The following is an 11,358-nucleotide window of genomic DNA, read 5'->3' on the forward strand; positions in this document are numbered from 1 at the left end:
TGCTAAGAGGGAGAAGAACATAAGGAAGGAAAGAATAAAAAAAGGAAAGACACCAGAAAAGACACAAGAGTAAGGGAAAAAGAAAACACAAGGAAGGGACTAAGGACAGAAATAAAAGCAAAATCTATCTAGCTGGAACAATGAAGTAGAGAGAAGATTATGGAAAACTGCTCAAATGAATTCAATATGTTTTTTTTTCTGATATGACATGGACTGATGGAAGAAATGACAACAGCCAGGACAAAGAGGTGCCCCATCATGTCTGAACTCTCCCACCACCCCACCATGCTGGGAGGTGAAACTGTGAGGGGTGGGCAAGTTTCCTAACATCTGTCCAAACTGTGTTATCTGTGGTTCATTTGGGTTCACCCTGTTAAAACAAGCAAGAAGACAAAGGGGGGGAAAAAGCATGTTAAAGTTCCCTTTATGTATTTTTTATTGTCGTCAGGGGGAGAAAATAATGTGTTAAATCAGAAGAGATAGATACCGGACGTGAAGTCGGAGATTGAACCAGGCACAAACACACAAATCCATTACTGTATCTTCTCAAAACTTTGACACAGAGCAACAACATCCTTCTAACACTGAAATAAAAAGGTTGGCTTTGTGGGGCGTGCTGTGGTGGCGTAGGGGATAGCGCGACCCACATTTGGAGGCCTTCAGTCCTCAACGTGGCAGTTGCGGGTTCGATTCCCGGACCCGGCCGACGTTTGCCGCATGTCTTTCCCCCTTTCCTGTCAGCCTACTGTCATATAAGCAGTGATGTCAGTAACGCGTTAATTTGTAACGCGTTACTGACGTCGGACCACTTTTTTCAGTAACGAGTAATATAACGCGTTGCTATTTCAAATCGAGTAGTCAGACTACAGTTACTTATCAAAATCACTGTGCGTTACTATCTTCTTTTGTTATTTAATCGTATTTCCTCGACGCGTCTTGTCGAGTGACCAACGTCTCTATGCGACAGAAATGTAAACAATGGAGGGAGATGCGCATTTTGTTGGTGGAAAAACTGGAATTATTTTGAGTTTCTGTCGCCAAGTCCGATTATTATAAACGGCTTTGGGCTTCATTTTTTTAAAGTCGCTTGCAGATTTAATGAGTGGCGGGTTGCGCTTTTTTGGGCTCGTTTTTGAACGTGAAGTTGCTCATTTGGGCTTGGAAATAATCAGAGACTCGTAATAAATCCCAGAATTTGTCCGTCATTAAGGTAGTTTTACTCCATCTCTCCCTGTCCATCATTTTCCGGATGATTCGTCCCGCTGTGTCTTTGTTAATGTCAACTTAATTTATTACTTCTCAATGACATCGAGCTTCGCGTTGCGCTCCAGAAAACTGCAAACATCGAGACCAATATGAACAGCGCAATAAACGTGAAAACAGCCACGAATGAACGTGTCCGTAGTTGGCAATGATTATAATGGCAAGTTAACGCTATTCTAATTATTAATATTAAGATAAGTGTCACAAATCTGTGCAGCCATCTGAGCTGTGGAGCTGCAGGAGGAGCTCTGTGCGCTGTGACACCAAACGCAGGGCCGTAACGCAGAACCTGGAGGCTGGGGGGGGCTTTACAATCCTTCTTAGAGTTTTCCAGACAACAGTGGACAACACAAATTACTCAGGTTTTTTATTTTTTTGTACTGTTTTTTCTACAATCTCCTCTTCAGTTCAACCTTATCAGTGGAGACACATTGTTGATGTTACCATTATAAAATAACTTACAATTAAGTATTGACAAAGCTCAATGTGATTTTCACAGGAGGCGCAGCGTTGTTGTTAACAACTGCTGAAAGTAACTAAAAAGTTACTTTTAGTGTAACTTAGTTACTTTCCAAAAAAAGTAGTCAGTAATATAACTAAGTTACTTTTTCAAGGAGTAATCAGTAGTCCGATTAAAGTTACTTTTTCAAAGTAACTATGCCGACACTGCATATAAGGGACACTAGAGCCCACAAAAAGACCCCCTGAAGGGGAAAAAAAATAAAAAAGGTTGGCTTTGTTTTGTGTGACAATGTAGTTCTGAAATTCTTTTCAATGCAAAATCAACTTACTCCAATAAATCTAACACCTTGGAGTTAGTTCAGAGTTTCAAGCCTGTGCACTCCATTTACTCACATGTGCTAATGCAAACATGCCAAAGTAAAGAAAAAATACAGCTGGTACATCTCATGGGGCAAGTGGAACATCTAACTGGAAAAGACTTAAAGAAATAGTGACTTAAAGCTTCTGTTGTTTGGAAAGTTTTCCTACTGTAAACTATTAAATAAAATAAAAATATTTAGAAAATTCAAGTCACTATTTCTGTTGTACTTTTTTTTTTTGCAACATGTATGTGCTAATATGTTTTTCCTCAGGTGAACTGAGAAGCGTAGATCATTGTGTGATGCTAAAAAAAAATAAGTTGTCCCATGCAGATCATCATCATGTCCAGACGTTTACATACATTCATTTTTGGCATAAATTTCAGCAATGAATGTGAACCATTATTTTTTGTTTGTTTGTTTGGTTGAAGTTTGAATGTATTGTGGATTTCCCCTGCTGACAAACACCCATCCCTTTTAGAACAACCATTATAATAAGCTTCTGTGCTCACGTTCACCAGCTTTACGGATCTGTGAGGCTATTCTTGTTCATCCCCCTGTGCAGTGGAGTGCCCTGATGCTTGTGTGTGAATCACAATGCATGGACACTATTTCAGATATTCCTTTAAATTTAAAGGTTAAATATAACCCTATTGGCCTCTTTCTTTACTCGACTTTTGAAAGTAAGTTCTGAGTCAATAATTACACCCCCAAAAAACAAAATACTGACACTATTTCTCTCTCTTTACCATTCAGAAAATATTTGAATGCCTTGCATTTAGACAATTCAAAAAGAAATGAGAGCAACTTCATGGCCAACAATTAATCATTTTCTTTAAAAACAAGGTTAAAAGAAATCTCTCATAAAACAGGCTAACAAAGACCCAGAGATTTTCTAGAACCACATGTTAATAAACACTGTAAAACACATTTTTGGGGGCTTGAGATGGACAGAGAACGGGTGAGGACACAAGGAAGGTGGTTCAGAAAACAGGAAAGAGAAGGAAGGTAGGAACTGTGTAAGGAACAGAAGAAAGAGAAACATTTGACAATGACAGGGGAAACAATGTGAAAATACAACATAATTGTTCATACTCTCAAATTTTTTAAATCAAATTTAACCCCTTTAACTGTCTGCCTTAACGTTTGTTTCAGCAGGATGAACAGAAATGAACAACAGATAAAGAAGAAGACATGTTAAAGTGTTCTTTATTTATTTTTCACCGGCTTCAGGTGGAGAAAACGACACGTTAAAACAGAAGAGACAGAAATTGATTTTGAAGTTTGAACCAGGTACAAATCTAATGACCATATCTTCTCAAAAACTTTGATGACGGAGAGCAACAAGCTCCTTAAAACAGTAAAGTAAAAAAGGTTTGTGTTGTTTTGTGGCAACTTCATTCTGAAATGCTTTTCAACTCAAAAATGCTCTTACTTCAATAAATCTAACACTTTCCAGTTAGGTCAAAGTTTCTGCCCTCTAGCCTCCATCTACTTTTATGTGCGAATGTAAACACACTACAGTATAAAAATACACACAGTACATCTCATGTGGAACATCTGACTGAAAATGACTTGGAAATTCTACATTTTCTATTTTAATTAATAGTTTAGAACAGAAAAACTTTTCAAAGAACAAAAGTTTTGACTCGCTATTTTTGTTCTACGTGTTTTTTTGGCAACATGTTTGTGTGAGTACGTTTTCACTCAGTGGGTGAAGCGAGATGCATAGATCATTCTGAAAGGCTAAAAAACAATAAAGAGCACCAAAGTTGTCATTTTTAAATAGCATAAGAACAAAACGTTCCTCCAGATCATCCGTCTTTCCAGTGGTGGGGGTCAGAAGTTTACATACCGTCATCTCTGGCATCGATTTCCTGCTCATTTAGGGCTTCCAGTGACCAATTTGAACCGTTTCTTTTTGGTTGAAGTTTGAATTTATTATGGATTTTCTCAGCCGTCAAAGATCCCTGTTGGAGCAACTGTTTGTATTAATCTCTTAACCACCTAATTGTGGATTTGAGGTCCAGATGAAAAATTTGGAAAACTTGAGAAGCAAACCCTCGACCTCAATCAGATGAGTCTTTTGTTTTTTCTTAATTTATGTAGGACATCAAAAAAAGCAGGTCCATGGTGCCAAACTTTTAATTTCTTTTTCTATACAGTCATATTTCAATGTAACATTAAAAGTAAAACATGCATGCCAGTGATGAGTGGATGTAAATATCTGTACATTACAGTGGTGTGTCACTGAAGTAGAGGTAAAATAAATACCAACTATAACCGTTACCGTAATCCCAGGTCACGTTCATCAGCTCTTACGGCTCTGTTTGTTCGTTTTCCCGTGCAGTGGAGTGCCCTGATGTTTGAGTGTGAACCACAGTGCACTGGACACGTTTATGGGACTGGCCTTTTGTAATGAGGATATGAATCAACCTCTACAGCGGGCCAAAAACGAAACGAGATGGATTCCGAGCAGAAAGGTCCAAGTTTACAAACCATAGGAGAGCAATACCAACAACTTCCATCACTGCGGTCTGGCCCTGTTAAAAATCGACATGCAGTTCTTTAGAGTTGTTCAGTGGAAGTGTGGCTGGCCTGTGTCATGCTGCCCTCTGGTGGTGAAATAAGTGAACTTTCTCTTCTCTCTCAACAACTGCACGGCCGACTTCAATTTTCTTCTTCAGAAGCAACAGCAGGAAATGCTGGTCCATTGATGTTGTTGCAACTCCAACAGCGGGACGATCAGTCTTGCATTCCGGTTGCCCCGGTTACTTTGATGCAGAGGAATGAGTGGCGTCCCTCACTTCCTTTTGCTGTCCAGGATGCCCCTCCAGTCATCCGACCAAGACAGGAGCCGTCTCTGGGAGGGACTGATGGACAGATGCTGGTTGTGGCAGGCGGTGAACAGGATGTGTTCCCAAGTTGGTGTGGGCTCCACACCTGATCAAGACATGAAACATTATATAACCCATCACCTGTGTTTAACTAGGAGGATCATCCAGAAGGTTGTTTCAGAGCAACTGCAGTCAAAGATGAGCAAGGCACACGGATACACATATGAAATGTGTGTTGCAACCACTAATTCAAATGGGTTTCACTGGGATTTAATACAACAGACCAAGTTAAAATATCCTGGCTAAAACTAGTCCTTTGTTCTATGGTTTGTTCCATACAGGTGGTCTGGACCCTTGGCTATTGACAAATGATTGCTCCCTGAACGTGTACACTCTGTTGAAGTTTTAAATTTTTCCCAATCACTAACGTTTGTCTGTAATGTATGAGATGCTCCAGTTCGACTCTATGCAGCTGACCGGAAATTGCGCCTACTGTAAACGACTGTCCTCTGCTGCAAAGAGAGAAGTGCCGAGTCAAACGAGGATTTTAATTTGATTTGATTTTAATTCAGTATTTGGAAGCGTGTCCAATGCGGATTGAAGGGCTTGTTTACTGCTTTTGCTGTCATTGCAAAAACTCAAGTTGGACTATAATTCTAAAGCAGTGCAGAAAATCGACTTTGTAGTCCACAACTTTTCCTTCTGTTCACAGATTGGACCGGCTGATATTCCTACCAAAGAAACCCATTTCAATGGGGGGATGATCAACCAGAAAACTGCAATTGATGCACCACTACTGATTACATTCGCAAGGCTATGTATCACTGCAAATGTATTGGAAATAATGTCTAAAAAGTAATTTCCCCTTAAACCTAATAAGTTGCGTCACCTCTTGGTGGCAACAACTGTCATCAAGAGTTCGTGAGAGTCTTCTCAGACTTAGACTAGGTTACTCACACTATGTATTTATTTTTCAAGCCTTTCAGGGATGGATTTTCTGCTGTGCTTTGGATCACTGTTATGCTGCTTAACTCAACTGCACTAAAGGTGCGACCCCTAAGGGCTGGACGTTCTTGAATGCTGATTAACCAGGCCTATGTGTGGCTGGTACGTAAATAGAGACTGACTGGCACTATTTATCTCCAGAGAAATTTTATACATCAGAGTTAAAGTCAGAGAGGGCTGATATCTTTTTTTTTTTATTATCCTGACCAGCTTTTTGGTCAGGCTGTTTCCCCTTAGTAAATAAGATCCTTTACAAATTTGCTTTTTGTTTTTGCTCAGGCTGACATTAAGTATACTTTTTCAAAGCATTGCTCAGTCCAAGAGCTACTAAATGTCACAAAATAAACAATGCAAGTCCATAAAGCCCACCTTGAATGTCAGGCTTGTCGTCTATGAGGAGGTCACCGGCAACTAGGGTTTTATCTCTGGTCAGGATGACCTGCTCCAGAAAGTCGCAGCCTAAATGCTTCTCCACCCAGGCGTACTGGAAAAACACACATGCACAGGCACAAACACAATCAAGGTGTCAGATGTTAGAAAAAAATCCCTTTAATGATTATCAAAGCAGAAGATTCCATGCTATTAATCAACAGAAGGCTCACCTTTTCATATGGGCAGTGTTTGTAATGTTTAATGGGGCTGGTGCAAATAAAGACATCTGTGCTGCAGAGAGAGAAAGAAACAACAAGAGCTCAGTGGAAACGCATGGCGATTCATTTACCATTCCAGCTGCATATGCCACCCACACAGCCTCGGTATTATGCTGGAAACAGGTGGCAACAGTTCACATGAAGAGCTCAAACACATCCAGAGTGATCACTTTTGATAGAAATGTTCAATATGTAATGGCTATCTGAGGTAGGGTTCAGAGGAGCTTGTCCCAAAGTGGTTCAGGAGAAGAAAATGTCTCCTGAGTGCATTTGTCTAAAATCACCATCATTGATGAAGAGGGTGTCACAAACCTTGCTGTATCACTCTCCACTGAGGCAGAGTTTGCTCAGATTTTTTTTAGTAATGCGATTGATGACGAAAAGAGAGACAAAGATGACAGAGTTCTGTCCAAGAAAAACATCAATGCCAGACTTATAATCTGCAGGTAGTACAAGGATGGACACTTTAATGTCACCAAGTTATTTTATTGGTTGTTTGGGAGATCTGTACAACTATTTGTGTGTAGCAAAGAAGTACTCCCTCAATGAGGTAACAGTACCTGTACTTTCTCCCTAACGACATTGCCATTGGCTTGAAAAAGTTATCCTGATATAGCAAATTGATTAACTTGTTTTTACTGTTAATCAATAGTAAGAAATCTAACATTTCTAAGTAGAAATGTTAGATTCAATTCTACTTACTAAATGTACAATTTGGCCTGTTTACCTGTTGACAATAGAAACCCAGATCTAAGATGTCTCCCACTGTCTCATCATGTACACAAGTGCAAAAATTTATTCAGGGGAGAGGGAAAAAAATAAACATCTCACCAACAAATGTCTGTAGGAACGCCTAGCTGTGAGGCTACACTGAAGCTAACTTAGTTTTGGAAATTTTCTCTGTTAGTTTCAACCTCAAAGGCACATGACAATGCTGTTTACATGTGAAGGAATCTTTATCCAACCACTAGCAGGTGTGCTTATAAAACAAAAAACAGAATCAACTGAGTAACGACTAATTTGACTTGTAAGATTATCCTCTATGCTGACGATGTATTGCTCTATTTCCAAAATGATCAATCTTTTTCTTTTTGAGACAATTCCACTTTGAGGGTTTTACTGCTTTTGGTTTTCTTTTATATCTGTCCTGGTGATTCTGTTTTAATTGATTTTGAGATTTGAACAAAGACCATAACACATAAGAGAGAAAATGCACAGGGGGGTTCCTAAAAAGAAGTAAGAGTATTTAGTAAAACAAAAACGAATCAGTTGAAGGAATTACTTAATTTATGTATCAAAGTAAATGCTTCGACTTCATCAGATTTAATAAACTCCAAAAACAAAAAGTACATTGATGTGCATCCTGTTGGTTGGTAGTGTTTTGGGGGGAGGTTTTATACTCTTTATTTAACATTTTTCATTACAAAGAGTCATACAACACACACAGAACATGGGGCACCGATACATGATAGAAATATATATATATATATATTACAAGATGTTACACCTAGTTATGCTTCCTTGCTCTTGTTTGTCAGCCATTTAGACCACCGTTTGTTGTAAGAATGTCCTTTAATATTTAAAAGTGTTGGTTGGTAGTTTTGATGGAAGTGGGAGACAAATAAAAGAAATTCAGCATTTGAGGCAATTTTCAATCAAACCAGTCAAAGGCAAATTCACGGATGAACTGGTGTAAACAAGTTTTTATCCATCTTATTATTCTGACAAGTATTCTGGTTGTTCTTACTCATCCATCCTGGCCATCTCCTTCACCGCCTCCACTCCTCCAGGCAGAGGGTCCAAGTCCATGAAGAAGCCTTTGGACTCCCAGATACTGATGGCTTTTTCCTGGAAACAGAGGGAGCGCAGTTAGTTTACACTGGGTGGAGTGCTGGATCACATGTGTTTGCATTAGTATCAGTGTACTTGTACTGTAACAACAAGAAGGAACAAAGGTCGAGTTTGTTATCTACACGCTGTGGAAAGGTCTTAGCCCATCCAAAACATGGGGCAGACGTTTGCATTCTTACTGCTGGCTTTCACAAGATGCAACGTTTTTTTTTAAAAAAAAAAAAAAACAGCTCAGTTAAAAATGCTAATTCTGCTTTTTGTGTATTTGGGTTAATGACAACACAAGAGGAACATGAGTCAATGTGGTCAGTCTGGCATTATTCTGAAAATAAAATTCAGAATTCTGAGTTTAAAATAATTCAACTTTTTTCAGTGGCGTAATTGTCTTCCATATAAATAGTATAAATCGGAAATAAATCGGTGACATTAATGTGCCTTGTGTGATGCCACCAGAGGTCTAGAACTTTCTTTGACGAGAGTATATTTTTATTTTGATTAAGTAAGAATCTACAACACTTCACCAAAAATAACTGAAAATCTGGCAATGGCGCGTGACTAAAGACGGCAAACGATAGCCAAAGCGGAGTTTGAGTAATTTCACCATAAAAGTTAGGGTGGTAGCTTTTATGTAGCCCTGTTTAAAAACAACAACAACAAAAACACCGGCTTCTCTCTGACCGTTTACTTACAGATAGGTCGGATCTGAGCTGCCCGTATTGTAATGACACCCAAAAGCCTCTCCTGTCATCCAGAGTGATGAAGGGATCGTCCGGGTACCTGGCCCTGTATTTCTTCAGGAAGCCCCCCTCGAAGTCCGCCAGCACTCCGTCCATGTCGACCAGGACCCGCAGTCTCTTACCGGCAGCGGACGAGGACGACATGTTCATAGCAATCCTCTTAAACGGATCAGGGAGCAAAGTTTTCCCTCTTCCGAGTAGGCGGGTTGCAGTCGTGCATAGCAACATCGCTGGTGCCGCCGCTAACGACCGCTACACCTCTCCTAACTCACTGCGCCTGAAACTAGCCGACAAAAAAGTCCGCATTGGAGAGAAAAAAAACAACAATTTAGTTTGCCACTGTTGTTTGTTTTTTTTTTGTTGTTTTTTTGCTGCTTATTTATGACGTTGTGTTTCACTGTATATGGCCGTTTCGCTGCTGCAGTTAAGCTAACACTGCTGTCAGGCTAACAGCAGCAGCCGCCAGGTCAAATGTGACACACCGCTGGAGGCTGCACTGAGAGCGGTTTGACGGTGTGTTAGCTACCCGTCAGCTGTTACTGGGCGTCCCACTGCAACGGTAACAGCTGCCACTGAAGCAGTGTGGGCGAAAACGGACAGTTATCGCCTGTTTTTGCGGCATCAGGAGGAAGAAGAGCTCAGCTGTGGGAACAAGCTGTACTACAAACGGGTGTTGTGTCGAGTTCGGGTTCCCCCGTTGAGATTTGTTTCCTCGTCAGTTGCACTTCTAAACGGTGTTTTACGGCAAAGTGGTGCATTCAAGTCAATTCGTACATTTGTATAGATATATTTAATTCTTTCCAAAATAATAAAAATAATTGTTACTTAATAATACGAACAAAGTCATAAGCAAATAGGAGCACAATCCAAAATGAACAACATTGTCTTCATTTATTAATTTTCTAATAGTTTTATGCTTCTGTGTTCTTGAATTGTCACTGACTCCTATGTAAAGAATGATTGAAAGGCTGAAAATGAAACGTCATATGCTGGTTTTTCTTTTATGTGGCATACTTTTGTTTGCCAATATCTAGAGGTAAAGCAAAACATGTCAAATGTTCAAACTTGAAAATTCTGTCTCATTGTTTTCATCCTTTCAGACAAGCAAAAAAAGAACTTTTCTGTTGTTTTCTGATGGTTTTCCTGCTCTTGTAAGAACAACAATACACCCATCCCAGTACATTCCAGACCTTTACCTACACATTCACTCGTTGAAAAGGTTCTGTAGCTTTATTTGCCTTGCTTAAATAGCGAAAACTGACAATAATAATAATAACTTACCTCAAATAACTTGAATTACACCACAAATGAGGTAATAAAAAACAAATATTTGAAATTAATTCAACCCACTTAAAAAATAAGTAGCTCCAACATGATGAATACATAAAAGGCAACTTTTTGACATGTTGACATGGATTAAGTGGAAATCATTTTAACCAATTTGACCTTTTTATTTAAAACAAAATCAGTCATTGAAAGATTCTGCAATAGAATAATTTCACAATTAAAGTCTTTAGATTCAAATATAATTTAATAAAACCAATGTATGTCAGTAAACTACTTGAAAGTTACCAAAGGTATTAGTCATGAAGTGTTTATTAAGGCCCTGGTGGCATTGTGCACTAGCAAATGTTAAATAAATTTAAAGTTATTTCAATATAAATGACCTCGCTTGAGTGGTGTATTTGAATGCACCATGACTATGGCCGTAAAAACTGTTGAGAAGCGCAATTGCCTGTAGGAATGATGGAACTGGTAGAAACGCATCCTAGCATGGAACTCAACTCGACACAACACCAGCTCCTTCCAAGATGGTTTATACAGAAAAGACAGCTCACTCCTCGGTGTGTTTTAAGTGTAACACATCACTGTTGCAGTTTAGCGTTAGGGAGGAAAATAATCTAAAATCAGTGCTTTTCTGTCTGATGAGCCTGCCTTCAACAACTACTTAGCTGTTTTATATTGCAACTGAAACAAGTCTAATGACTGTGTTTAACTAGTGATGGTTGTCTTCTCACAAATAAATGTTTCATCGGTCATAAACTTTGAGAACTGTCATTACTGTAGAAGTTGAGTAGAACCTGACATCGGGTTTGAATGTAAAAAAAGATTTTGAGAACTATTTTATAGGTTTATAGCCGTTAGCTTGGTTATGCTTAGCTATTCCAATTAGATTTTCTTTCTCTTTTTTTTT

The 11,358-nt window shown here is 39.1% G+C and overlaps 1 protein-coding gene and 1 long non-coding RNA gene across 4 annotated transcripts in view; one reads left to right on the forward strand and one right to left on the reverse strand.

Moving 5' to 3' along the window:
- Positions 1-6,286, forward strand: part of LOC122823750 — a 38,138-nt gene extending 31,852 nt beyond the window's left edge. The window contains exons 5-6 of one of the 2 annotated variants that reach the window (XR_006369386.1): positions 5,634-5,776; positions 5,900-6,286. This is a non-coding gene — a long non-coding RNA (uncharacterized LOC122823750). Of the gene's footprint in view, positions 1-5,633 lie in introns of both variants that reach the window. The other variant, XR_006369385.1, reaches the window with a different exon arrangement.
- LOC122823749 (5'(3')-deoxyribonucleotidase, mitochondrial-like) lies at positions 3,277-11,012 on the reverse strand. 2 transcript variants are annotated; one of them, XM_044103701.1, is made up of 6 exons: positions 9,691-9,919; positions 9,117-9,441; positions 8,324-8,424; positions 6,529-6,589; positions 6,296-6,410; positions 3,277-5,027 (listed from the first exon to the last, which is right to left on the reverse strand). In XM_044103701.1, exons 2-6 carry the CDS (start codon positions 9,390-9,392, stop codon positions 4,888-4,890), a joined length of 693 nt encoding a protein of 230 aa, XP_043959636.1. In that variant the 5' UTR covers positions 9,393-9,441; positions 9,691-9,919; the 3' UTR covers positions 3,277-4,887. The 2 variants fall into 2 exon arrangements, with proteins under 2 accessions (XP_043959636.1, XP_043959635.1); XM_044103700.1 differs by having other exon boundaries at positions 9,117-11,012.
- Between the last annotated feature and the right edge of the window lie 346 nt (positions 11,013-11,358).

This window comes from Gambusia affinis, linkage group LG20 (assembly GCF_019740435.1).
Source record: "Gambusia affinis linkage group LG20, SWU_Gaff_1.0, whole genome shotgun sequence".
Lineage (NCBI taxonomy): Eukaryota > Metazoa > Chordata > Actinopteri > Cyprinodontiformes > Poeciliidae > Gambusia > Gambusia affinis.

Coding starts and splice junctions, on each gene's coding strand:
- LOC122823749 (XM_044103700.1), bottom strand. CDS start 9,392: ATGTTGCTATGCACGACTGCAACCCGCCTACTCGGAAGAGGGAAAACT. Junction 6,590..8,323: donor GAGATGGCCAGGATGGATGA/GTAAGAACAACC, acceptor CTCTCTCTGCAG/CACAGATGTCTTTATTTGCA. Junction 5,028..6,295: donor CGACAAGCCTGACATTCAAG/GTGGGCTTTATG, acceptor TGTCTTGATCAG/GTGTGGAGCCCACACCAACT.